This window comes from Leuciscus leuciscus (genome assembly GCF_965113295.1).
Source record: "Leuciscus leuciscus genome assembly, chromosome: 24".
In the NCBI taxonomy this organism is placed as follows: Eukaryota; Metazoa; Chordata; class Actinopteri; order Cypriniformes; family Leuciscidae; genus Leuciscus; species Leuciscus leuciscus.
In genome coordinates, this window is record NC_138723.1 from 18,548,643 (window position 1) to 18,575,188 (window position 26,546).

The following is a 26,546-nucleotide window of genomic DNA, read 5'->3' on the forward strand; positions in this document are numbered from 1 at the left end:
CCGTCCGCGTTTTCCGCATCACGGAAATCATAGGGCCCTAGCTATGCTATGTACAAAAAATCAGATGAGCCCATAATATGAACGCATTTACACGTTATTTTCCTCCCACAGAAAACCATTATAAGAACGCTTAATGTGGCAGATTAGAATGTCCCCTTATTATGTCGAAATAACGAGCTATTATGTCGATCGATACTAGGCTACTGTGTCCACCGTGGTCTCCTTTTTGATCAGCGGAAACGATTTTTGCTTGTTTGGGATCTGACTGTCCAGCGTATTTGAAAAAGTTAAGCAAACTTTACTGTCTTTTTGACATTTTTCCCCTGAGTGAAACGATCGAGGCTAACAGCAATCTCAACTCATACAACAAGCGCGCAAGTCATGTGTCACAAACATTGAACACTACACAAACAGTCTTTTTTTATTTATTTTTTTATTTAGGCAATTAATTTTAGTGACACAGGAGGTGCCGGATGCAATAAAAAAGGTTCCGGATCCAATGTCGGAGGTGACGGAACGGCTCAAATTAAGCCCTGGTATTGTGCCACCCTAACATTTTTGCTGGCCCCTTTCGGCCACCCTATGAAAAAAATCCTGGAGGCGCCACTGGGCTAACCGTCAGAGGGAGGTTCTCTATAGGGTAGGGAGGAAAGTGATATATATATTATGATTTGAAAGTGGGACTCTTCCATTTCAGTAAATGAACTCCAGGTCTCCAGCTGATGTATCTGTAGCTGAATAAAAAAAAAAGAAACAGATGACAATCACTGGCATGAGGGCAGTGGGCATTATCAACCATCTAGAACATCATCAACAAACCTGAATGCAGGTGAGAGTTCAGCGCTGTGTGTACCAACATTAAAACATTAGGCACTCTCCAAGTCCATTCGCTCACATTATATGGGAAAAAAGATGTAGGATTATGTAGGCTAAATGGTGATTGAGACATTTTTAACACTGTACTTAACATCTTAACATCTTTGAGTTTCAAAGAATTAAATGAATTTGAAACTAGATGAGGGTGAGTAAATGAAGACAGAATATTACATTTTTTGGTCAACTGAGTTTAACTCCTAAATCGGACTTTTATTTTGAAAGCACGGGGCAGCCTTATTGAGGACTTTTCTTTTGCTTTCCAGCAGAGCCACGGGTTCCTTTAGTAGGTCAGGCCAGATGGCTCCCGGAACAATGTCAAGCTGAAACTAAACTCCTTTAGCCGATGTTTTGATTACAATCTCTTGGAGTTATTTTGGGGGGGTTTTTGTATCATTTAAACACCACCATAAGCTGTAGAATGGAGATCGGTGCTTTGTCATGAAACTCCGCGCGCAGTATGACAGGTATTTATCTAAAACCTCTAAAAAAAACAATTCAGGGCTTCAATTATAGAAAGAAAAACACCCCGAACCTAATGAACCTTAGAGATAATATATTGTCTTTGATAAAATATTTTTTGTCTAACCCCGCTGTTTAGGTCAGTTCATATTATTATATGATGCACTTGAATAATAATGTAAACAGATGTGTACGTAAGTATTATAACACGACACGAGCAAAACTGCTGTCCTGTTCAGAACTATAAGCGGAGCAAGGATATCCATTTTGGTTGGGCCAAAAAGTTGGGGGTGGCTACAATTTTACAGTGGAGTGGTAGTGATGATACTACGTTCGATATGATGATTTTTGCTATATAAAATTGAGGACATAACGTAGCTAAGAGTGATTGGTAGCATGTTCCCTGATATCTCTCTGTCTCTCACTTGTGTGGGTGTGGGTGTGGGTGTGTGTGTTTACTTTTTTCACTTGTTTCTTATACCTGTCACGCTGTCAGTTTTTCATCTACACGTCCACCTTGTTGCAAAACAACCACCTCATTGTAATTTGTTTGCACATAATATACATTTATATCAGTTCAATTTAAAGTACATTACAACCATTTTTGTTTTATCTTAAAATGACTTAAAATGACTTAAATACTCGAGATTTAACAAAACCATGTTTTTTGGTTTTATTCGTAGTAAAACCATGGTTAATTTTCGTGAGGGTTGTGTTGTTGGCTGCCCTAGCTCGCTCTAAACCTATTATAAAACGATGTGAATATTTGTCTGCTAAATTACTACTGTAACTTTACAATAGGTAATGATGTCCTACCTTTAGCATACAGTATTTTGAGTGATGATGTAATGGGGGGCTACTACTGCTAGCAGTTTAATGCTTTTTTCTTAAAAAAAGACAAAACTAGCCTATTTTACAATTACAGATGAGACTGCCCTGCACTTGAAGTCCTGAACAGGTCAGTAGTTTTGCCTCTCTGCTCCAACTGGGCGCTTCCACTCCCCTCTCAAGTCTCTCTCGCCTCTCTCGAATTGATTATTTATTATTGAATGGCGAATTCTGAAATAATCACTTACACAATAATCACAAACACAGTACATTCGACAGGCAATAATAATAATAATAATAAGAAGAAGAAGAAGAAATACAGGGCAGCGGGCCAAATCGTCTGCCTGGCCATCGGGAATTCTCCCGGTTCCAATGTCAATGCCCAGTTCTCCCAATGACACTGTAAAATAAAATGTCACCATAAAATATTATATAAGCAGAGATTTCGGGTGTCAGCTGGTTCGGAATGAGGGAGGTGTTGATATTCAGAACATTATGGCTATAATAAATGTGATACAAATTTTTATAAAACAAATGGTTCTATAAGGAAGCAATTAAAAATATAAGCGATGCCAGGCCCAAGCCCTGGTGGCGTTAGGGCAACTGTGCACGACGGGTAATATGCATTTAAACTGGGTAAATGTAGAAGGATTACGTCAAAGTCGTTTGAATAGGCCACATTTACTACAGCAGCTGGTGCCACTATGACCGTGAACCACAACAACCACATCCATAAGATAATTTAAATTTAGGGTGTATTCACACCTGTCTTGTTTGATTCGATTGAATCGAATTCAAGTTCGTTTCCCCCCTTGGTGCGAATCTTTTGGGCAGGTGTGAATACAGCAATCACACTCTGGTGCGGACCAAACAACCGATTCTCAAGCAGCGAAACCGTACCAGAATTCGTTTGGAACCGGACCGAGACCACCTCTTCAGCTGGATCTTGGTCCGGTTCCAAACGAATTCTGCTATAGTTTCCCTGCTTGAGAATTTCTGTCCAGTGAATGGATGACCTTAGCTGTCATGTGGTTTTGTTTACAAATTTTGGTTAACTTGCAAAAAGGGCAGTGTGAAAGCGAAGCACACCAAACAAACAAAAAATCAACATTGTATTTGGTCCAGACCAAAGCAAGTAAACTAACGGACTTTCCTGGAGTGAATACACCTTAAATGAATATCATGTCAAAGGATGCCATAGGTCACTTTCAATAATAATAATAATATTATAGGATAATCCTAAGAAAAACAATAGGGCCTTCGTCCTTTCAGGGCTTGGGCCCTAATAAAGTAACTTAGACCAAAAAAATCGCCAGTTACTTTGTATAGTTCTTCGGAGGTTCCAAACGCTAAACGCGACCCTTTGCATCGCCACGCAACGCCCGGATTGGACCGTGTGACTAGAGCGGAGCTACAGTGATTTCCTGTTCCCACCCACAAGATCCCCGTTATAACAGTTGCTCTTCTTTGTTTTTGTTTTTACACTCGCCGCTTGCTAGTGAGAGAAACCCCCTCCGAGCGACCATGAAGCTTGAAAAAATGTATTTCTTATTACATGATATAAAAAACAACATCATTTTTGAATAGAGTTTTGAATGTTTTGTGTCTGGCGTCTTCTAATCTATTGTTTTGGTTTATTTTTCAACAGAGGAACAAATTGCGAGACCAGAAGAGCGTTTAAATTGAGGGATTCACCTGATCCGATGCAACCCGATTCGAGCCCTCAGGAAAGGAACGGGCTGTCATTAACCCTGCAGCCGGAGCTGCTCGCCCGAATGCCGGGGGCTGGAAGTTCCAGCGGGCCGGAAACAGGCGACGACGTCCGGGTCCCTATCGGCAGCTCATCGGGGTCTGCGAGTGGACGTGGTGCTACTTCGCGGAGGGTGAGAACTGGGAGTCACGGCCACTCCCATTCTCACGCACACACTCACAGCCAGGAGCACGAGTCGGACAGCGGCGAGTCCGACCTGGAATCCGGAGAATCCAGCAGCTCGTTATCAGAACTGCGCTACCTCCTCCGCTGGCTCAAGAAAAGTCTTCCTTTCATTGTGATTCTCTCTGCGAAACTAGTCATTCAGCACGCCCTAGGTGAGAACAGCTGGTGGTGCAGTGGTTATGATGTGTGAAGTTCATGACCTCTGTCACACGGCTGTGTTGTTTATGTCGTCTTTCTGTAGGTCTGGCTGTTGCAGTGGGTCTGTTTACCACTTTTATGTATGTCAACAAAAGCATTCAAACGCAAGTTTTTTTCCACGTAAGTCCACGTTATTATTTCATATTATGTTACATCAAGGTTGGCTTGGCATGGGGTTAAAGCAGGGCCTGTTACTCCTCTAATATGGTATAGGTTAATCTGTTGTGGTGACCTGTGAACTATGATAATTGTTTGCTTGAAGCATGAAGGTCTATTCAGACCAAGAGTAATGTGTAAAACCACTCTGTTCATTCAACCACCCATCTGATAATACTAATAATCACTTGTTTCTTAATAGATTTTTTTTTTTTATAATTCACAATCATGTGATCATGGCGAATATTGAAATATGATGCATAATGGCTAAAGAGGTGAACGTTTAAGAACGATCGGTATACTAAATATTTATACATTTAGGTAATATTTATACACACACTACCATTCAAAAGTTTTTAAATTCAAAATAATTAAATTTGATTCCGCAAGGATGCATTAAATTGATAAATTTATAATATTTCGCTGTATATATGCTGTTCTTTTCAACTTTCTATTCATCAGAGAATCCTAAAAAAAAGTATCACGGTTTCCACAAGACTATTAAACAGCACAACTGTTTTCAACACTGATAATAAGAAATGTCACTTAAGAACCTAATCAGCATATGATCAGCAATGAATGATTTCTGAAGGAACATGCGATTCTGAAGATTGTAATGATGCTGAAAATTCAGCTTTGCCATCACAGGAATAAATTACATTTGAAAATATATTCAAATAGAAAACAGTTATTTTAAATTGTAATAATATTTCACAATATTGTTTAATGCACTTTAGATCAAATAAATACATGGTTAGTAAACATAAAGGAATTCTTATTTTTCCCCCAAAAAAGAAAAAAAAGCCCATGAACGTTAACAGCTCTTGTGTGTATATATAATCTGAAGGCTCTTTTGTTTTGTGTCTCCTGTGTAAAGGACCGAAGGAGGAAGTTGCATTGTGCCTGGCTCTTGGTGTTCCTCACATCCTCCAGTCTCCTCGTGTTCTACACTTTTCACACTCAGTCACTTTATCGCTGGTAAGTACAAACTGTAATGTACTATGTTTAGTGCAATAAATCAACTAAAAGACCAAATGTCCACTAAATGACAAATGCGTACCATGTAGATCATTGGCTCTCTCTTTTTGTGTCCCTCAGCCTCATTTTTGCCAACCCTACGATAGATTCTCAAAACTTCTGGGAGGTTTTATGGAGCGTTGGTGTGACTAACTTCATCGTCAAGTTTTTCTTCATGGGGCTCAAGTGTCTTATTCTCCTCGTCCCATCCCCGCTCATGACATACCGGCAAAGAGTGAGCATGATTTGTAACATTATTATTTAATTCTCTGCTCTGAATCAAAATGAACGTTAGCTTCATCGTATCCATCCTGCTTTCCATAGGGTCAGTGGTACATGCTCATAGAGGAGACGGGTCAGTTGTATCAGGTGATCGCTCCTGTCCCACTCTGGTTCCGTTATCTGGTCAGCTATGATGAGATGGAAACCTCAGTGGGTCTGACTCTGGGAATCCTGCTAGCCTTGCTCTACCTCATTATGAAGGTTTGCACAATCATCACAATAAGAAATGAATATGGTATCAGAAGACATTCATCAGTCTGATCTTATTACCCTTCTTTTTTTATAGCTTTTGGCACTGTATGGACTGTCAGGATCATTGCAAAAAACATTACGGACTTTTTTCAGTTCTAAGGTACAAAAGTTTGCTTTTTACCTGTCTTATGCTCCTCTCCTTATTCTTATATTTGTTGTGTAATCTGTAATATATATATATGTGCTGTATCATGTTCTTCTTACCTGTCTTTAAAGTTGAACGGAGCTCCAGCCAGTCCAGCTCAGGTTAGAGAGGCGGGTGACATTTGTCCGATCTGTCAGGCTGATTTTAAGCAGCCTCGGGTCCTCGTGTGTCAGGTGAGAAGTGATATCCTTGAGTTTGACCTCTGACCTCTGATGTCAAGCCCCCTTAACCTCATTCACTGGCTAAACCGTTATGCTTCTTGAGCATAGTATTTACTACAAAGCTAGGCTCAACAAATTAGCTTATATAATTCTTGTCAAGTCGTTAACTCGTTATTACAGTTTGTGTTCTTAAACACTGAGCACTGCAGTTTTTATAATTTTTTCTATCAGCTCTATAACAACATAATTATCATATATTTTAAGGATTTTGTAAAAAATATCTTTATAATATATAAAAGGAATTCCTCTTATTTTTGTCACCCAAACCCCTTCAACCTAAAATGTGAGGTTTAAGTTAATATTTCAATCATTTAACAAGACGTTTGCATGCTCACAAATCTCTGATGTTTGTTAATGGTCACATGACATGCAAGTAAACCTATAAAATATTCAAATCAAATATATCTTTTTAGCTGCTGTTTTGTTTTCACTGTTTTCATTTTAAAATTGTGTTTTAATTTGACATTTTGTCTAACAATTAACTAACACACCCAGATATATCAAATATATGCGAAGATGCTTTTTTTCTTGAACTTTTTTCTCTTTAAGTGAACATGTGTTGACGGTAATTTGAGATCACTTCTCTGCCCCTGCATTAACTTGAACAGCTTGTTCTTGTTCTATTATCCTTGCGGTCTTGTTGAAGTAATACACAGTGGCTGCGCACAAAATCTCATACTCTCTTGAATAGGTATTTATTTTGATGAATTATTTTTTTAGCACTCACAAAGTATGTGTTATATAATATGAATGTAATCCGAACAAACTACATTCGCCATTTTGTCATTATCATGTGACCTACCAGCGTCAGCTGCGTCACTTCACTGCCATTCACAAATCCTCTCCCGTGGCCTCATGGGATAGTAAAGTGTCCGTCTTATGCACTTCACAATCTTGTGAATTCAGACACTTCTTTTGCCACATACTGTTTTTAGCCTACTATATAGTAGGGAAGTATGCAATTTCGGGTGCAGCCTGTGTCACATAATGCATGTAAGCCTCTTGTAAGCTGTAAATGTAAACTGTTTCCCATTTGATTGTGTCCAGCATATCTTCTGTGAGGAGTGTATAGCCCAGTGGCTTAACCAGGAGAGGACCTGCCCCCTCTGCCGCACTGTTATCACAGACAAGGTGAATAAGTGGAAAGATGGTGCAACATCGGCTTATTTACAAATCTACTGAACATGGTGCTCACTGAAAGGATGAAGACATCGTGTTGGGACGTGTTGAAACAGTCGACCAGCAGTGGATTGTTCCTCTCAAACATCTCAGTCGAGCAAACAGCACTTGTTATAAGGCAATAGTCACTAGAAAAATCGCCGGTTTGAGGTTTGTTTTTATATATATATATATATATATATATATATATATATATATAAATCTTGTCAGAAAGACAAGTACATTCACCAGCTCTTGTATTATTGTTGTTATTGTATGTGGAACTCCTTTATTTTTTAATGTTTATAATATATATATTCCTCTTTGTGTTCTTGCATGCCATCTCTGGTTTTTACTAATTTCCTTGTGGGTGTAAGCATAAGGATATAGTGGACAAATGGGTTTCTTGATTGTATTTGTGGAGAAAACACTCAGAAATAATGTATTAGAAATTCATGTTTGTCTCCCTTAATGTATTTTAATTTAAAAAAATAATACTTTTGGTTAAATTTTTTATAGATACTGGGTTTTTTCCTCCCTTATGATCATGTCAGAGACTGTGGCTTTTGTAACTGAACTTGTCTTAAACACATTTATTAATCCGATTATAAGGAGTTTCAAAAAAATTCTGAAACTTGTGTTCGGTTTGAAGTATTCTGGTTAGTTCTATAATAATCTGAATGCGAGGTAATCGCACATGAACTGCTGATTTATCAAACGATGTAGCATTAGAATTTTGTTACCATGTGATTTTAGTGAATGAACAACATATTTTGCTGATCGAAAAGAAACAGAGCTATTATATTACTGTACATGCTTAAATGCATTTGTAATTCAGGCCCTTCACAGATACATGGTATTTTTCTAATGCTGCACTTAGTGTAATAAACCAAAGAGTTGAAGAAAAACATCTATTTTAGTACCATTATACAGTATGCAGTTGTATTTTTTGCAGTATATTTCAATAATTGACCAAATAAATCTTTTCAAACTGTTAAGAAGCGTCATTGAAGTTCTTGCAGAGTAAATGCAATATAAAATTCCAGGGTTGCTTGTTAAATACTCCAGTTCAATTTTATTGGTGATGTAGAATTCTCCAGGGATTAAAATGAGTTTTAAAATAAATATGAACAGTCACAAAACACCATTTTATTCATCATAAACAATCTCATGTCATTCAGTATTTTAAATCCATTCATTTTTAAAACCATAATGTGCCGCTCTAATCAAACGCAGAACTTCAAGCATTTGCATTTAAAATGCTAAATCTTCTCAATTCTTTTTACAGGCATATTTCTATTTGACTTTATAATTGGTTACAACCCTGGTTCCTAATGAAGTACACACATTTTCGAGATCAGGTTCAGTTTACCTCTTTCTAAAGCTCAATTGCACACCACATTACATTTTTTATAAGGAACATATAGTAATGAACACTTAGCACCAAGTTGTGTCTTAATATTCCAACATGACTGTAAGAATCAGTGGGAGACAGATTGAAAGGTTTTAAACCCAGGCCATGAGTCTTGTGATTATAGGGACTGGGCTTATGGAAAATATCCAACTCATCAGACTGTCTAAAGTGACACACAAAGCCATTTACGCCACATTACAGGCCCCTCTCTCAGTTAGCATTGCATAGCTTGAATAAACGGTCTATATTTGTGTATGCAAAGGCATAATGCGATGCTTCCATAGTCAAAGTACCAGTTAAGAGGCAATTTAATTAAGCTGCTGGTCTTGCACAGATTTCCAAATCAAAGGCTTTCACATAAGAAGCCATTACGGGCTGTTAACTGCCACGGCGCAGCAGGCTGTTGTTTATCAGTAGGCACTGTGTTAAGCTTAAGGTATTCACAATCATGCTTTCCTGTGCATAGTGAGTACAGATAGTTATTGGCTTGATGGAATCCGCTGCAAAGTCCATACAGTTCAATCAGAGCAATGGCCTCCTAATGTCCAACCACAATTACAATCTACACCACGGAAATTAGTTCGAGGATGTGAGGTTAACATCACATTCAATCAGTGAGTTACGATGTCTTCAAGCGGAAAACAAGCCTATTTTACATTCCCATGAAAAAAAGAAAGAAAGTGTAATTCAGAAATGGTTTAAATGCGGTTACACAGCCTCAGACGTTCATTGATAACAATAACAGTACTATGAGCACAGGAATGCCTGTGATACAAGATACATGAAATCTCTGATGACTAGGACCCCTTCTTACATACAGCACAATCCGAACAAGCAGACTCTGTATCGACCAGACACTTATTGTATCTATAAGAACTATAATACAATGAAAGAGCACCAACAGTCATGAAGAACAATGTCTATATACAGCAATGAAATGAATACAGATTTTTTTTTTTTTGGAAGGATTAACTATTTTATTATGCTTACATCATTCTGGGTTTACTAGAATATAGATTTTTCTTTCACCTCAACCACATATATCCAAGCTTATTTCATCAAAAGTCAAAAGAACAATAAATAATCCAGTGGTTTTCGCTTTATCTGGTGTATTTATATACACTGCACATCCTGAAAATATATTTAAAATCCCAAGATTTTAACTTTTATCCTTAATAATAATACAATTATTTTGACTCCAAGATCCCCAAAGAAAGAAGTACTAAATACAAAATAAAGGGGGCTCATCTTTTTCTTTATGTAACTAATCCGGCTAAATCTTGAACGGCACTCTTGATTATTAAGAATAAATAATTTGCATAGTTTAAAAAACTATCTGGCACTTGGAAAATAAATCAAATGAAAACACATATTTAGAAAGAAACATGAAAAAAACAAACAATTGTTAAGGAAATATTTCATAATTGTTGTCTTGCTGTCTTCAATACTAAAGTGAAAAGTAAAACTGAAAAAGGATGTTTCACCAATTGTTTTCACAAAAAGATGACATCATATTAATATTAGTGGCAATAGATGTAGCTTAGAAAGAACTACTGGTACTCTAGATTAAGAGGACTTATCTAGCGTTATCTGGTAATTAAGTATTTTTTAATACTCTTTGGTCAAAATAATGCATACTGTGCAAAAGAAAAGCAGTGATTTGATGCCCAGAACGCAAGTAGATTCATACTCAATTGTATGAATTTTAAATGTAAATCAAGAACAGACAAAAACAAGGGAAGAATGTCTTGAAGTCATCCAACACTGCCTGATACATTGCACAAAAAAAGAAAAAGAAAAAACAGCTTATATTTAACTTTATAGTTTATCATTGGTTGACATTGAATCCCATCTGTGATTCTAGTAGTCCTAATAACTACTGATGCATTAAGAATCAAATACACCGCAAAATAAACAGATTCCACTGGAATGTAGACCTGGATCTTCACTTAATGGATAGTTCACCCAAAAATGAAAATTCTGTTATTATTTACTTATTCTTCTGTGTTCAACAGAAGAAAGAAAGTAAGTCAAATAGGTTTGGATAAACTATCTCTTTAAACACTATCACTTATCACGAGAAGCTCAACCTCAGTCTTTCAGACCAAACTTCAAATATAGAACAGAAGATATGCAATTCTTCCTTACTTTTTTGCATGAGCATGGCATATAAAAAAAAAACTGTGAAATTCATGCTCAAGAGTCGCCTAAAGTGCAAGGTGGTCTCCTTCTCTTTCATAACAAGCGGCAGACCAACTCACTACGGTGCAAGTAGAGAGAGGTCACAGGCTTTGATCTGAACAAGCTCTGCATGCTTGCATGAAGTATGCTGAGGCGGCAAGTGTTTAAGTGAAGAAAACTGGGTGCAGAAAGGCCTTTGGGTAATTTAATAAATTCCTAAAGTGCAAAACTCGTTCATCAAAGTTTCATTCTCAAATTCTTGGGTCTCCTGCCGCCCACTGGGTGAGCCTGTTTCACGACGGACCCTGCATTGGATCCCAGTGGTTTTTTGATGGGGAGAGGGGCCGACACCTCCATGCTGCTGTTATTGTCCATCTGCTCCACATTAGACACCTCCATGGGCGGATCAGAGCGCGGCAGGAGAGACGACGCGTTTCTGCTCACTTCTGGGAAGGGTGGACCTCGAGACCAACGGTCTTCCCCGTCAACCTTCACAGGGCTGGAAAAAGCAAGTACGGGATCACGGGTTACTGATCTCTATTCGAGCAAAGTTTCAAACACATAACCAGTATACACATGACCAGATAAGCATGTTCCAGCATGTACAACCTTAGATTTGGTTCTCATTTTTGGTCAACAAATTACACTTAAAACTCAGATAAATTAAATCAATGCCCTTTCCTACAAGATCATAGGGCTGGGAATCAATACATGTTTTGTTAATTATATATTCTTCATTTTCTAAATATTCTTCAACTTTTTTTTTTACTTAAATATCCACTCTGACGGATTCAGTCAGTTAATTCAATAAAGGATTCGTCATACTGATTCAAATGGTCATTTAATCTGTGAGTTTATTTTGAATGATTCCTTTAAAATATGGATCGGACACAAGTTGCACTGTAAGTTTTAGATGAACTAAAAAGAAAAACATTTTTGATTCACTAAAAGGACCAGGTCATAAGAGTCAAAAAAAAAAAAAAAAAAAAAGTTCATAAAAGTATGAATTTGTTTGTTGTCATTGTTTTGCAAAACATGCCATTTTCAAAATCTTTTGAGACGCAAATTTGGTTCAAATATGATTCGGTGGAATGGGAAAATCTAGCATAGAGTGAAAGATCATTTAAAGATCCGTCAAATGAAGAACTCGTAATTTGATTTTTATTTTTTTTATTTTTTACACAGCCCTACAAGATCATGAAAACAATACTGTTCAAACCTCAGTGGAATGAGAAAAACACATTACCTCACTGGTGTTCTTGGGCTTCCCAGAAGCTTGCGAGGCGAACGGGATTTTGGCTCAAAAGTGAACTTTTCCTTGATGTTTTCGAGCACAGATGGAGCTATGTACGTAAAGCCCTGAGGAGAGACAACATCCGAGAAAAGATTAAATAATAAAAACAAAAAGAGTTTGGGTAGACAAAAAAAATAGATGAGTGTAGAGGATGTGCAATTATGATGAAGCAAAAACACACTAACAGCTGGAAAAAACAGTTAAACAGTAATAATACAGACCAGATGAGAGACATTATTCCCTTCTCGTAAGTTTGTCTACAAAAATAACCAATTTACCACACACACATGCTGACACACACTCACAAATGTAGGTCGGGAGTCAGAAATTAATCTCATATGCATTCTCGAGTGCTCAACATAGCATGCTGATGATAATTAAATTCAAATGCCGTATAAACAAATTTTGGGGCTTCCGTTGGTCTCGTGTTATGTTTGGGTTATGGTGTCACGTACAACAAGGCCTTAGTGCTGATGAGTAATACTATTCTATTTGTCTGAAGAACATCTTTATGTTTATGATAATTTTTTTTTTTAAAAAGCTCTGTAGCTCATCTGGTAGATCATGGCGACAATCTGATGAATTAATCTTTTACAATGCATGTTTTTATCATACTTGTAGCATATCAAAATATTAGTGAATTTATCTACACTACTGTTCAGTAAGGTTGAACATTGATAGTAATAAGAAAATGTTTCTACAACACCAAACCAGCATATATGAATGATTCCTGAAGGATCATGTGACACTGAAGACTATAGTAATGATGCTAAAAATTCAGCTTTTTCTTCACAATATTGTGGTTTGTACTGTAATTTTTTTATCAAATAAATGCAGCCTTGGTGAGCAGAAGAGACTTCTTTCAAAAACATTTTAAAAAATCTTACCGACCCAAACTTCTGAATTGTAGTGCATCCAAAACCGTAGTCCATTATATCAGATTATTTATTTGTTTTTGGCTGATAAACCAAAATAAATGTGTTCACTATTGGTGCACTTTGGAAAAGGCATCTGCTACATGCATGAATATAAATTTAACATTGAAATCACCAGAGATATAGTGTTGCTGCAAAGAATATATATTTAAAAGAGTTAAGAGATACATTTAGCCCAAAAAGAAACAAACTGACCAGGAAGACTTGGTTGGCGCTTTCACTGAGCGTCGAGTCATCGGGACTGTCCACGGGAGGCTGACTAGTGAACTTTGAGTCAAACTGGCTAACATCGTCCGCTGATTGCTGCAGAAAGAGAGATCCGTGATGAGTTATTATTGGATACTTCATCATGAGATCTATAATAATGATAATTACAACTAGAAATACACAACAATTTGATTGTACAGAGAGAGAGAAAACACTCATACCAAAAAAGGCTTGAAGGGAGGTTCAACTTTACAAGCCAGGAGATCATCCCAGTTTACGTGTCTGAAGAAGGAGTGGGTCTAAAAAAATACAATCTCTTTTTATAATCTACACAACTCCACAATATATGTATATATCATTTCCTGCTTTTATGATAATGGGTTCACCACGTCAGAAGGGCAGATACCTGGATGTCTACAACATCTCGAGGACCAGCTCCAATCCTCACTGATGCGTTTCTCTTCAGCAGCTGGGTGCGAAAAACACACACAACCTCATAAGCTGAGAAATAAGACCGAATTCCACACTGCTGTGAAACCTGATTGACCTAAAACCTCTACCTTTTTCAGAAGGTCCCGTGCTTCCTGGGTGAGGTACGGTGGAAGGTTCAGTTTGCACCTTAGGATTTTGTCAATGGTCTTTTTCCGATTCTCTGCGGTGAATGGCGGCTGGAGGTGAGAGGTTTAAGAGGTTAAAGAGGATAAACTTATTCTCTGTACAAATTCATAAGACATTTGATATCTTCACAATAATGATTACTTTGTTTTGAAATTTGTCTGAATGGAAGGAAATTATGTTCAACATCTAGTAGAAAATCTTCCCAGAAAAGTGGAAGCTGATCAGGAGGAGCAACTCCCTGTTAATGCAAAAGATTTCAAATTACATTTCAAACAAGCACATGCCAGTGTAGGTGTTCATATACTTTTGGCCATGTGGTGTAGGTTTCAGGTTTAACCTACATTTGTTTACATTAATTGTTTATATAAGATTCCATCTACGTTATTGTGGGTGTTCACACAGTCAAAACAGTATCTATTTGTTAAAGAGGCCACCAACTAGGTCAACAGAATTATTGGTCAAATGCTCTGTCAATAGAACACCTCAACAGAGATTAGTCTTATCCAGGTCTAGCAATACGGTGTAAGGCAATTAACTGAAAACTAGAGTTGATGAATGGCAGGAAGTTTATGAGTTTCAAACAAAGCCAAATCAAAGTCAAAAACATTTAGTTGAGGCATTTTAAAAAGCCTAAAGGTAAACTTGAGCCTTTCTCTGTGTTGAATATAATATTTTAAACATACACAAGACACCTCAAAAGACCTTTAAAAAGAAAAGTTTGTGTGAAAAAAAACACATAATTTTGGATTATTAAATACAAATGAAAATGTCCTTCTGTAAATGTCCACTGAAACTAGAGTGACCATAAGCTTGGTCACGAGGCTGTTCTCCATTGATTTCCTAGAGCTGGCCTACTGGCCAAACTGAGCAGAGTCCTGGTTGTTCAGAACTTCTTCCATTAAGGATTATGGAGGCTACATGCTTCTGTGATTTTTTTGGTAGTCTTTCTCTAGATCTGTGTCTTGACACAATGCTGTCTCTGAGCTCTACAGGCAGTTCTCATGGCTTGGTTTTTGCACTGATATGCATTTTCAGCTGTTAGACTTTTTATTGAGAGGTTTGTGCCTTTCCAAATCATCCTCCATTCAATTGAATTTGCCATAGGTTAACTCAATTTGAGGTGTTGTAATATCTACAAGTGAAGTTGGAATGCTCCTTAGCTAAATTTCAAGTGTCACAGAAAAGGGAACGAATACTTATCCAATGCATTTATTTCAGTATTTTATTTTTAATCCATTTGCAAAGTTGTCAGAAATTAGTTTTATGCTTTGTCATTTTGGTGTATGGAGAGTAGATTGCTGTGAAAAAAGTCATTTAAAGCAGTTTAACATAAGGCAGCAACATGAAATGTGAAAAAATGAAGGGGTACGAATACTTTATAAAAATAACAATAACTCATTTTTAAAAATTTGCTCATTGTGACTCATTTTTCCAGAACGGGTCACATAATGCATATATTTAGCGAAATGCTCTTCTCTAGAGTTAACAAGTTGTGGACACTGAATGACTTGCCTGAGGTAAATGTAATGACATTTTGTTTACAAGGTGTTTTATTGATTGATATTCTTTCCATGGTTGAAACACTGATTGAGCAATTATACCAGATATAAGTCTCAGTAAGTTGTACTGTATCTTTCAACATACCTTTAGATGTTCATTCATGTTTATTCTGTAACAAGTAGCTACTATATACAGCGATCTGTCGCGTCTCAAGTGTCAAACGACATGTATTGTGTGAATTTCATGGTAAAAATGGACAGAATTTGAAAGATGAAACTTTGTTTATTATCAAAAGTAACAAAACACAGAGCTTATTGCTATTATTGGTGGTTAAAAATGATTAATAGGCTACAATGCTGTATTTGTCGTGTACACATGCGTACCGAACCGAAGGCACGTACCTAAAATTCACGGGACAAACGTGTACTGTTATACCCATAATTTAAATTTTTAAATAATAGAAACAGAATTTTATTGTATTCATATTTCACAGTATTACAGTTTTTGGATCAAATAAATGCAGCCTTGGTGAGCGTAAGAGACTTCTTTCAAAAACATTAAAAAATCTTACCGACCCCACACTTTTGTACGATATTGTTAGTGTTAGAGCTGCACAATTCTGGATATTTTATTTTATTTTTATAATAGTCAAGTTTATTTGTATAGCGCTTTTCACAATACAGATTGTATCAAAGCAGCTTCACAGTATTCAATTTAAATAATACAACAAAGTTTGTTTCAAGAGGAATTTATTGATTGATAAAATTAAATTAAATATCCCCAAAATATCCCCAACTGAGCAAGCCAAAGGCAACAGTGGCAAGGAACCGAAAAACTCCATCAGGTGACCTAATGGAGAAAAAAAAACCTTGGGAGAACCCAGGCTCAGTCGGGGGCCAGTTCTCCTCTGGCATTTATGAGCAAGAGGCCGGATTGTAGTTTGAACTGTGGGATTATATGAATGCCTGGCTGAAGAGATGCGACTTTAATCTAGTTTTAAACTGGGACGAACAGCAACGAACAGTATCAGGAAGACTATTCCAGAGTTTTGGAGCCAAATGTGAAAATGCTCTCCCTCCTTTGGTGGTTCTGAATATCCTAGGTATGACCAAAAGCCTTGAATTTAGTGATCTTAAAGAGCGCGATGGATTATAGGGCGATAGAAGATCCGTTAAATAGACTGGAGCTAAGCCGTTTAGGGCTTTATAAGTCAGTAGCAATACCTTGTAATTAATACGGAACTTTATAGGTAACCAATGCAGTGATGATAAAATCGGTGTTATATGATCATATTTTCTTGATCTCGCAAGAACTCTAGCGGCGGCATTTTGGACTAACTGTAGCTTGTTTATTGAGGATGCAGGACAACCAGCTAATAAAGCATTACAGTAATCCAGTCTCGAGGTCATGAATGCATGAACTAACTTTTCTGCATCAGAAACTGGTAGCATATTACGTAGCTTAGCAATGTTTCTAAGGTGGAAAAAGGCTGTTTTTGTAACATATGAAATATGATTTTCAAAAGACAGGTTGCAATCGAGTATAACACCCAGGTCTTTTACTGTAGAGGATAAAGTAACAGGACATCCTATGATGTTAAAGTTGTATTGTGCGAGGTTTTGTGGGCAGTTTTTTTAACCGATAAGTATTACCTCTGTCTTGTCTGGATTTAATAAAAGAAAATTACGCGTCATCCAATCTTTTATATCTTTAACACACTCTGTCAATTTGGAAAATTTAGCGTTTTCATCCGGCCTTGATGAAATATATATTTGAGTGTCATCAGCATAACAATGGAAACTAATTCCATGTTTCCTTATAATATTTCCAAGTGGCATCATATATATTGATAATAGAGATCATGATTTTCCCACAATTCTGAATTGAACAAATAAACAATATAACAGGTTCTAAAATAAATGTCATTACTGAAGTCTATTTACAGATATTTAGCCAAATTAATTTGAATTATTTATTCATTCATTTTTTTTAATGAATGATTCAATGACTCGCTTAGAAAGACTTCACTTGTTTCATTACTGGATGAATCAGCATTTTTGAACTTATCTCTTGAATGATTCAATGACAGTATCCATTTGTTTTAACAGTCACTTGTCGCCACCAACTGGCTTATCGATGTAATTGATGAATTGGGTCAGAGTTCACTCTGCCACTGGAACTAGACTTGTGTACGGAAGCCAGTGGTTATAGTTTATAAAGTTATAAATTGGATATTTTTCTTACAAAAATGCATTGCTTCTATATATACACACAGATACATTCTAAGAGAACAGCATTTATATTTATCAAATGATATAATTTATAGCTTATGGAAGTATTTTGTTCGCATCTTCATGTGAAACTTTAATAAGAAGCAACATAGCAGAGAAGAGATGTGAGAAGGGGCACTCACAGCTCCTGTTACCATGTCATACATCAGGGCTCCCAGACTCCACCAGTCCACAGCTCGGTTATGACCACTTCTCATGAGAATTTCTGGTGCCCTGAAAGAGGGAGAGAACAAGAGAAACAAAGACAGACACAGAATGAATGAATGAGTGAAGAGAGAAAAGGCCAGCGCACCAACCATTTTTGTGCTTATGTCTATTTTACTTTGACCTTAACTGACACCGGAGGCCACAAATAAGCCTTCAGTGGGCATGATTGATTGAGGCTCTGACCTCTATGAACTGGATAGACTTTTAAAGAGGCCACATCATGGAAAACGTGACCCTATTGGATTTTAAAGTTCAAGTTGTTAAACTTCCACAACCCAAAGCTTTCTAGCCTACACAGACCATTTTTTAAACTAAAGGCTGGAATCCATTACACAACTTCTGAACAGATTTCAAAACACTAGGCATTATACACACTTAAGTGGATGAAAATGTTAGTTTGTACATACATGTACTCTATGGTTCCACAGAAGGTGTGTGTGACGGTACCATCGTGGATCGACTCCTTACACAGTCCGAAGTCCGTCAACTTCACATGACCTGAGATGAGAATGAAATAAGCAAATCCATAGGAGTACAGTCTTTATTGAACAGGATGTGGTGCAAGCCTGAGGACTGTCTGGGACAAAAAGGACAGAGGTGAGTGTGTTTTATTACCATTGTAATTGAGCATGATGTTCTCTGGCTTCAGGTCTCTGTAGATGATGCCTTTCTGATGAAGGTGACCCAAGGCCATGGAAATCTCTGCCAGATAAAAGCTAAAAGGAGTTTTTGTAAATAAATAAATAAAATTATAAATAAAATAAAAAGATAAAATTAAATAATAAATTAAATTAGAAAAGTAAATGCTTTCCAATCCATAGATTAGAATTTTTGGTTACACAAATAGTTCACCCCAAAATTCCGTAGTATTATTTTCTCACATTCATGCAATTTTTAAACCTTTATACTGTTATTTTTATATTTAGGGTTTAAATTAAAAAAATCCTTTATAATTAAGGCTTCAAAACATTTATAATATTATAGTGCAAGAGTCACAAAGACCACATTTAAGGTACTTTTACAGTGCTTTCCACACCCTTTTTAGAGCACTTGTTGTATTGATATATATATATATATATATATATATATATATATATATATCTCATGGTTACCATTTCCAATAATTTGACAAGCAACTTCATGTATTTGTTCTGACAAACTATCAAATCAACATTCGGGCCAGCTGTACAAACTGTTAAGCCAATGCTTTTTGAAACCTCCCACAGGAGATCAATGTTTATACACAACAGAAGTGTATCATCCAGATAGCAGACAGGTCATTTTGACCCATGAATGATCTACAGTAGTCAACATTTGAAGTGGATAAAAAAAGTTCATTGAAGTTATCCTAAGACAAGAACGGGTATTGTTCAAAATTCATGTATAACTTTGATGAAAGGTTTTGATCCACTTCAAATGTTGAGTACTGTATAACAAAGCCTCACTCACCAGGCTGTGTCCTCCAAGAAGATCCCCTCCCTCTCCAGCTGCATGAACAGCTCTCCACCTGTTAGAGAAAAATGACCTTGATTCAGATACATTCTCTAAAAACATGAATGCTATTTTGCTACTCGAGACAATTTACATTTTAATATTTTTCTGAAAACCAAGACTAATTAAAATTGATGAACGCTTTGTTGAACTCACCGCTAAGGTACTCCAGGATGAGGTAAAGTTTGCCCCCCGTCTGAAAGGCATATATGAGATCCACAATGAAGGGATGCTTAACTTCCTCTAGGATGCTCCTTTCTGCTTTAGTATGAGCGGTGTCCTTTGCATTGCGTGCAATCATGGCCTGTTGAACAAGACAAAAGCAACATAATCCATTAAGGAAAGCTGTGTACAGACACCGTTTTCTCTCCTTCCATCCTAGAATGGTTTAAAGCAGTGTTTCTCAACCGGTGGGTCATGGAGTGTGTAATAAAAGAAACAACAACAGCAGCCAAATGTAATTCTAAATGTTGTTCTGATGCGAGACTTATTTTAAAAGATGTGCTTGAAAGCTGTTGACTCCTCTGTCAGATGCAGTTTAAGTAAAGAGTGCCTGAGAAAAACACATTGTCCTGATTCAGTATTAGCTGTCAGATGAGATGTTGTCTGGCTGTATGTCATTATTCCAACATTATAGAAAAACAAACTAGCTTGTCCTGTCAGATGTTATACTGTGCTTGCGCCACGCACTCTTCACCTGCTGATATTTAACAGCCTTACCAAGTACTAAATACTTGGTTCAAGTTCCTAGAAATTTGGGTCATGGGTAATGACTACAGGAAAATGTGAGTCCCATGGCCAAACCAGTTGAGAACTGTGTAATGATCTACTGGTTTACAGTTACAAAGAGCCAAAAATGTGATTCTACAACTAAACTATCAGCAGGTAATGAAACATTCCTTAGAGATTATTCATAGATGTGAAGCAAACTACATCAATACAACCTGTTAACCAGCAGGACGAGGCATGATGGAACACCAGTGTTGGGTGTTACTCATTACCAAGTCATTAATTACTATAATTTAATTCGTTTTTTTCTTTGAAAAAGTAAAGTATGGGATTACTTTGAATTACTTCTGATGTATTTGCATTAAATACCGTATAGAACAATTATTCTATATAAAACAATAGTGGATTTAACATCAAAATGTAATGTGTATGTAAAAATGTGTTTTTAATGTAACCTCCATTTAAATACTTTGGTCAGTTCAAGAACAATTTATGCAATTTTAAATTATTTAATTGAAAAGAGCAGTTTCATATATATATATACTGTATATATATATATATCCTTGTATTGTTCCACTTGATATAGGATTTAGAAACTAATGCAATACTTTGATGAGAGTAATTAGAACAGTAATCTAATTACACTGTTGAAGATGTAATTAGTAGCTAGTACTTAATTACTTTTTGAGTAACTTACCCAACACTGCGGAACACCCATGCTGATTTTCAGAGAAAGATTAATTAATGGGAATTATTGGGAAATATGCGAGGCCATACCTTTTTCAATACTTTCATGGCAAATATCTTCCCAGGAGTTGCCCCAGTTACCTTGCGAACTTGAAAAACCTGTTTTGAAACAAGAGGACTGTTAACAGACAAAAGTCGAAAGTCTAATTAAAAATGGTTAGATCGGTTAGATCTACAATCCAAATCTGCAAACAAAAACAGCATTAAAGACCTCAGTGCTTATGTAGACTACAAGTATGTAGACTATGTATTATGTAGACTATCATTCAAAGTTTAGGGTCAGTATGATTTGTTTTTAAAGAAATTCAATCAATCAACTTTCATTTATATAGCACAATAAAAGCAACAGTAGTTGGCCATTGTGCTGTACAACAGGATAAATATCTCAAAAACAAGAAAGACTGTAAAACAAATGATAAAGGGAGTTTACATCGGAAACATCAATTCAAAAATTCAACATTAAAATCAAGGACAGGCTTAGTTGTAAACCTGTGAAAAGAGGTAGGTTTTTAACTTCTTAAGATCTCTTATCTTAGGGATAGAGGAACACTATTCCACAATTTTGGGCCAACAACAGAAAAAGCTTGGTCACCTCTCATCTTAAGTCTAGATCTCGAAACCATCAGCAATCTTTGTTGAGATGACCTTCATGATCTAGCAGAGTTATTTAATTTCAAAAGATCAGAGAGATAGTTTGGAGCTAATCCGTTCATGGCTTTAAAAAGAAAAAGCAGAATTTTAAAATCAATTCTGTAACAAACTGGCAGCCAGTGCCACGAACGCAGTATTGGGGAAATATGATCAAACTTCCTTGTGCCAGTCAAAATTCTGGCTGCTGCATTCTGAACCATCTGAAGACGACTAATATTGGATTGACTCATTCCAATATAAAGAGAATTACAATAGTCAAGTCTATTGATACTGAAATTGTAACAGTTAAACTTCACCGACCACATTGCTAGAACAGCCCGGTCCTTCAGATTTGCCTTATACAACATTAGTAAGATCAGGTCCTTCCTATCGGAGCATGCAACACAATTCCACGTCCAAGCTCTTGTTCTATCTAGGCTGGACTATTGTAATGCTCTCTTGGCATACTGTCAAACCTCTGCAACTGATCCAGAATGCAGCAGCAAGAACGGTCTTTAACAAGCCGAAGAGAGTGCATGTCACTTTCATCAATTTGCACTGGTTGCCAATAGCCGCTCGCAAATTCAAGGCACTGATGTTTGCCTAAAGAACAACCACTGGCTCTGCACCCCCAAACCTAAACTCACTACTTCAGACCTATGTGCCTTCCAGAACCTTGCGTTCTGCAAGTGAATGGCGCCTTGTGGTGGCATCCAAAGAGGTACAAAATCACTTGAGATGTTGAGTAGCTGAGTCTTTAGCCACTTTCAAGAAACAGCTAACAGTGATGTTTGATTCTTGAACAAATTGTTCTTTTGAGCCGGTTCATAGGAAGTAACCGGTCGATCTGGTTCACTAATCGAACTGAATCGAACTTTAGTCCCGGGTTGATGATGCAAGACGCACAGCCGAAGTCAACAAGAACCGAATGAGCCGGTTAAACCAACTGCCGAAGTTTGCCAAGGATTACCGAGGATTCTTAGGAGTTGAAGTGAGTTACTATGCAGGCCTGAGGCACGTACTGGAAATATGCTTATTATGACTACTGTTATTAAATAAAACCAGCAAAAACCTTTCTGTCGAGAGATGTAAATAAATTTTACTATAGTTTATTGTGCATGCAGATTATATTTTGAGTTGCTAAGTGAAAATTCAATAGAAAGTTGATAAGACTTTAGGTTGGTTTATTCTTTCTATATAATTTAGACACGTAGAACATATCCACGTTTGTGCATCAATGTCTGTAATGTGTGCTGTAGGTGCAAAACTTTAAGGAATCTTATCCAAGATGTAGTCTACTCAATGGCTATGTTTACATGCACAACTTTTGTTTCAATCGGACTAAATTTATTCCAATTGATGAATCCGAACGTAGTGTTTACATGAACGCTAAACATGTGATCGGGTTGATGTGCGCGTGTTTTTTGACATGCGCACACTGCACGAATATACAAGAGTTTCCTGCTGTTTGTGCATAATACCCATTCTCCTACATTTTTATTTAAAATGTTCTTTATATATTTTAAACAACAGACTTAATATTTATCCATTTCTGGTCATAATTTGGAGACAATGAGCATATGAACCGTTGCGCCATGCTGCTTATATTTATAACGCTGGAAAAATGTCCCTCCCGTGCCCAAAACCAGTCGTCTATGGATGAGAATCCGAAACAAGGACTGGTGGGACGTTGTCCTGCTCCACTTCACAAACGCTGAGTGAAAGGAGAATTTTAGAATGACGGGACACTCATTTATATGACACTTTATTCAACAGGAAGAACAGCTTGTTCCCATAGACTGTAAAAAAATTGCTTGTTCCACGTGTCATACGTCATTACGCTATTTCAACGTCACTGCACATGCGCAGTCCTTTCAGTTTCGGTTTACAATCTGATCAAGTGTTTAGATGTTCTCTCGATCAGATTAAAAAAGGAATAATCCCTTTCAATCCGATCGAAATTTCATTCGGATCAAGCTCAATCGGATCGATTAAGCTGTTTACATGAAGGCTTTTCAGTTAATGTTCAGTTACTTTTCAGTTACTTTTGTTACTTTTCAGTTACTTTTCAGCTGTTCAGTTACAGATTACTAACGGATTATTTGGTTGCATGTAAACGTAGCCAATATTTATATATATAAACTTGCTATGTGTACTGTGCTTTGCTAGACTAACTGGGACTTGTCACAGCACTTGCATATTGTTTGTCCTATTGTTTTGACTGCTTCTATTGTTCTCCTGAATTGTTACATTTTGAATAATTTAAATTGTAATAATATCTCACAATATGTATTTATTTTTACTGTATTTTGTTCAAACACCCGCAGCCTTGGTGAGAATAAGAGACTATTTTCCAAAACATTTTTTTTTTTTAAATCATACTGACCCCAAACATTTGAAGGGTAGAGTGCGTTATTTTGCAGCCCACATTATGTGTCCAAAACACGCCACTTGCAGGGAGGAAACACTGAGTAGCACTGCTAGTCTTGCTTACCTTTCCATATCCTCCTTTACCCAAAACACGAAGCAACTCAAAACATTCCGGACGAATCTGCTCCGTGCCTTGATTCACACTATTTTCAGAGATCTCGAACTTCTCGCAGTCTTCCATACTAAAATATAGAGTATAAGTACATTAAAATATAAACATGGAATTGCCTTAAGGAGAAGACAACTCACTTTTGGAGAAGCTAACTTCAAAATACACAAACATCATTTTGTGCGTCCAAAAGTGCACGGTGGCATACTCACAATTCAAAGCCACTGCACTGATCCATGTATTCATTAATCTTGGCCTGTGGGAGAAAAAAAAACTTGTTGTGTTTCTGGGAGGTTTACAGGGAGTTTTAGGTGTGGATTGCAGTTTTTGTATCTCTGCAGCTTTTTCACCAATTGCCAAGTGTGCAGATCTGACACGGCCATTAAAGCTCAATCTATACCAATGACTGATGCGCACTGGCTCTCCTCCATCAACCGGACTATCAAGGTCACTGATCGCTATTATCACATTACAGGACCCAGTCTAACAATGGAGAGAGTGTCAGACCACTGTAAGCCAGACCTACAACGGTTTTCTTCTGGTTTCAGAGGCAATTCAGGTTTAAAAATCTGACAAAGAACTTGTCAAACTTTTGAACACTAAAATTCTATCTTGCTTTAGTTTCAGTGTTACATAAACTAACTGCCTCTTAAGTTCTTTAAAAGTTCATATTTCTAGTCATAAAAGTATGACAGCCCATTAAACAGTCATCTTCATACACCTGAAGTGATGCTGCTGGGTATCCAACAATCCGGTTTAAGCAGGTAGCAGTGTTTCTAGCTGGTCTGAGTCAGTCATTGACTGGTTGACCTTCTAAAAATCAACTGGAATATCTTCGGTTTGACCAACTGGTAAGTTAGCTGGTTTGTTGCTGGTCCACCATCTTAATAACCAGCTTGAACCAACTAATGACCAGCTTAGACCAACTAGAAACCATCTTAAACTAGACTTCAAAATATATCTTATTTAAACAGACATGTCCACCTATAATAAAATACCATTACCATGGTTAATTACAATTACATATATTTTTACACACACACACCATGGTAAGTAGGCTACTGTAAATTTGTCGTTTGTAAAAAAATAAACAAAACGAACCTGTAAATCACATAGATAATTCAGTAGTATGGTAAATCTTACAGTACCATTGTTGTCATCTAACGTTATTAGTTTAACATAGTAAATTACATAGTACAGTCAAAGTACTTTTATGCCGAGTTTTGAAACGCTTATCGATTCTCTGGCCGTTCCAGGCGATGCGGAAAATCTGGAACCGAGCTTGTTACCGATTACTTACCCCGTCAGGGAGCTCCTCATCTGACATGCTGTCCTCCACCGGGTCCAGGTCGATATCAAACACACCAGCCATGTTAACAGTTTATTTACACGCACCAATACCGGAATAATGTTGAATCTCGACGCCTCATGTTCCCACACGAGTCACAGACGCCATAACCGGGTCCAGTACGCATTACGCAACATATCCTTACAGAGATTAACTAATACCGGTAAACGATCACGACTAGCAGATCACTGAGCGTCTGTGCGCATGTTCCTGAATGTGTAAAACAAATGCCAATACACTAATTAGCGTTTTTCTTAATTTAAACACGAGAATCTCTTTTATTTTACTCCCGTCGTTTTGTATCTGAGGTAAGTGGGTGTATAGATAGAAATACGTCACTCTCTGTGTATAGGAAGCAGTTTTAATTTTAGTACCGCTTCACTGCCAGTAGGCGTCGACAAAAGACTGACAATGTTTTGCTTTTGTCTAGCTTCAACATTCGTGCTGTTACAGCTCAAACACACAGATGACACAGCTACTGCATTTTCAGTGATTTGCCCATGTGTTTCAAGCTTAATTGATTTAATAATAAAATAACTGCACGTTCTGATTTTAAATATATAAGTATAGTACTGTAGATTAGAATTGCATATAATACATGCATTCAAGGTATTTTGTATAGTGGCCTATTCAACCATTAGGCCATTTCAGTAACATAGAATGTGTGATCATCTTCAGATAATAATATTATGAAAATAATCTGGGTTAGGGGACACATGTATTTTGTTTTGCTTGATCAGATTTTTTTTTTTTTTTTTTTTAGAATAAGGTGTAGATAGGCTTCTTCTGTCTGGATTTTGAGATCAGTGATAAATGTGGAAGAAAAGTTCAGTTCTTTTGCTACTACTGGATTATTTGTGATCGTGAAGGGTAATTCTGTTGAATGG

The 26,546-nt window shown here is 36.9% G+C and overlaps 2 protein-coding genes across 4 annotated transcripts; one reads left to right on the plus strand and one right to left on the minus strand.

The window, feature by feature from the left end:
• The first annotated feature begins 1,136 nt into the window (after positions 1-1,136).
• Positions 1,137-8,436, plus strand: rnft1 (ring finger protein, transmembrane 1). 3 transcript variants are annotated; one of them, XM_082157200.1, is made up of 10 exons: positions 1,137-1,340; positions 3,663-3,704; positions 3,812-4,251; positions 4,341-4,417; positions 5,331-5,431; positions 5,552-5,705; positions 5,795-5,953; positions 6,039-6,104; positions 6,221-6,322; positions 7,418-8,436. In XM_082157200.1, exons 1-10 carry the CDS (start codon positions 1,315-1,317, stop codon positions 7,550-7,552), a joined length of 1,302 nt encoding a protein of 433 aa, XP_082013326.1. In that variant the 5' UTR covers positions 1,137-1,314; the 3' UTR covers positions 7,553-8,436. The 3 variants fall into 3 exon arrangements, with proteins under 3 accessions (XP_082013326.1, XP_082013328.1, XP_082013327.1); XM_082157202.1 differs by lacking the exon at positions 3,663-3,704 and adding an exon at positions 2,261-2,293 and having other exon boundaries at positions 1,138-1,340; XM_082157201.1 differs by lacking the exon at positions 3,663-3,704 and having other exon boundaries at positions 1,138-1,340.
• Positions 7,725-26,036, minus strand: rps6kb1a (ribosomal protein S6 kinase b, polypeptide 1a). The gene is made up of 15 exons (XM_082157198.1): positions 25,612-26,036; positions 24,524-24,567; positions 24,267-24,384; positions 21,173-21,241; positions 19,823-19,970; positions 19,625-19,682; positions 18,791-18,891; positions 18,583-18,673; positions 18,091-18,181; positions 14,120-14,227; positions 13,966-14,028; positions 13,781-13,858; positions 13,548-13,655; positions 12,370-12,482; positions 7,725-11,622 (listed from the first exon to the last, which is right to left on the minus strand). Exons 1-15 carry the CDS (start codon positions 25,681-25,683, stop codon positions 11,361-11,363), a joined length of 1,524 nt encoding a protein of 507 aa, XP_082013324.1. The 5' UTR covers positions 25,684-26,036; the 3' UTR covers positions 7,725-11,360.
• Between the last annotated feature and the right edge of the window lie 510 nt (positions 26,037-26,546).

Bases quoted from the DNA above. Each gene is read 5' to 3' on its own strand.
- rnft1 (XM_082157200.1), top strand. From the start codon at position 1,315: ATGAAACTCCGCGCGCAGTATGACAG. The intron at 5,706-5,794 runs GTGAGCATGATT...TGCTTTCCATAG, and splicing joins TCATGACATACCGGCAAAGA to GGTCAGTGGTACATGCTCAT. The intron at 5,954-6,038 runs GTTTGCACAATC...CTTTTTTTATAG, and splicing joins TGCTCTACCTCATTATGAAG to CTTTTGGCACTGTATGGACT.
- rps6kb1a (XM_082157198.1), bottom strand. From the start codon at position 25,683: ATGGCTGGTGTGTTTGATATCGACCTGGACCCGGTGGAGGACAGCATG. The intron at 24,385-24,523 runs GTGAGTATGCCA...TCTATATTTTAG, and splicing joins CAGTGCAGTGGCTTTGAATT to TATGGAAGACTGCGAGAAGT. The intron at 19,971-21,172 runs GTATGGCCTCGC...CTTGTTCAACAG, and splicing joins CCATGAAAGTATTGAAAAAG to GCCATGATTGCACGCAATGC.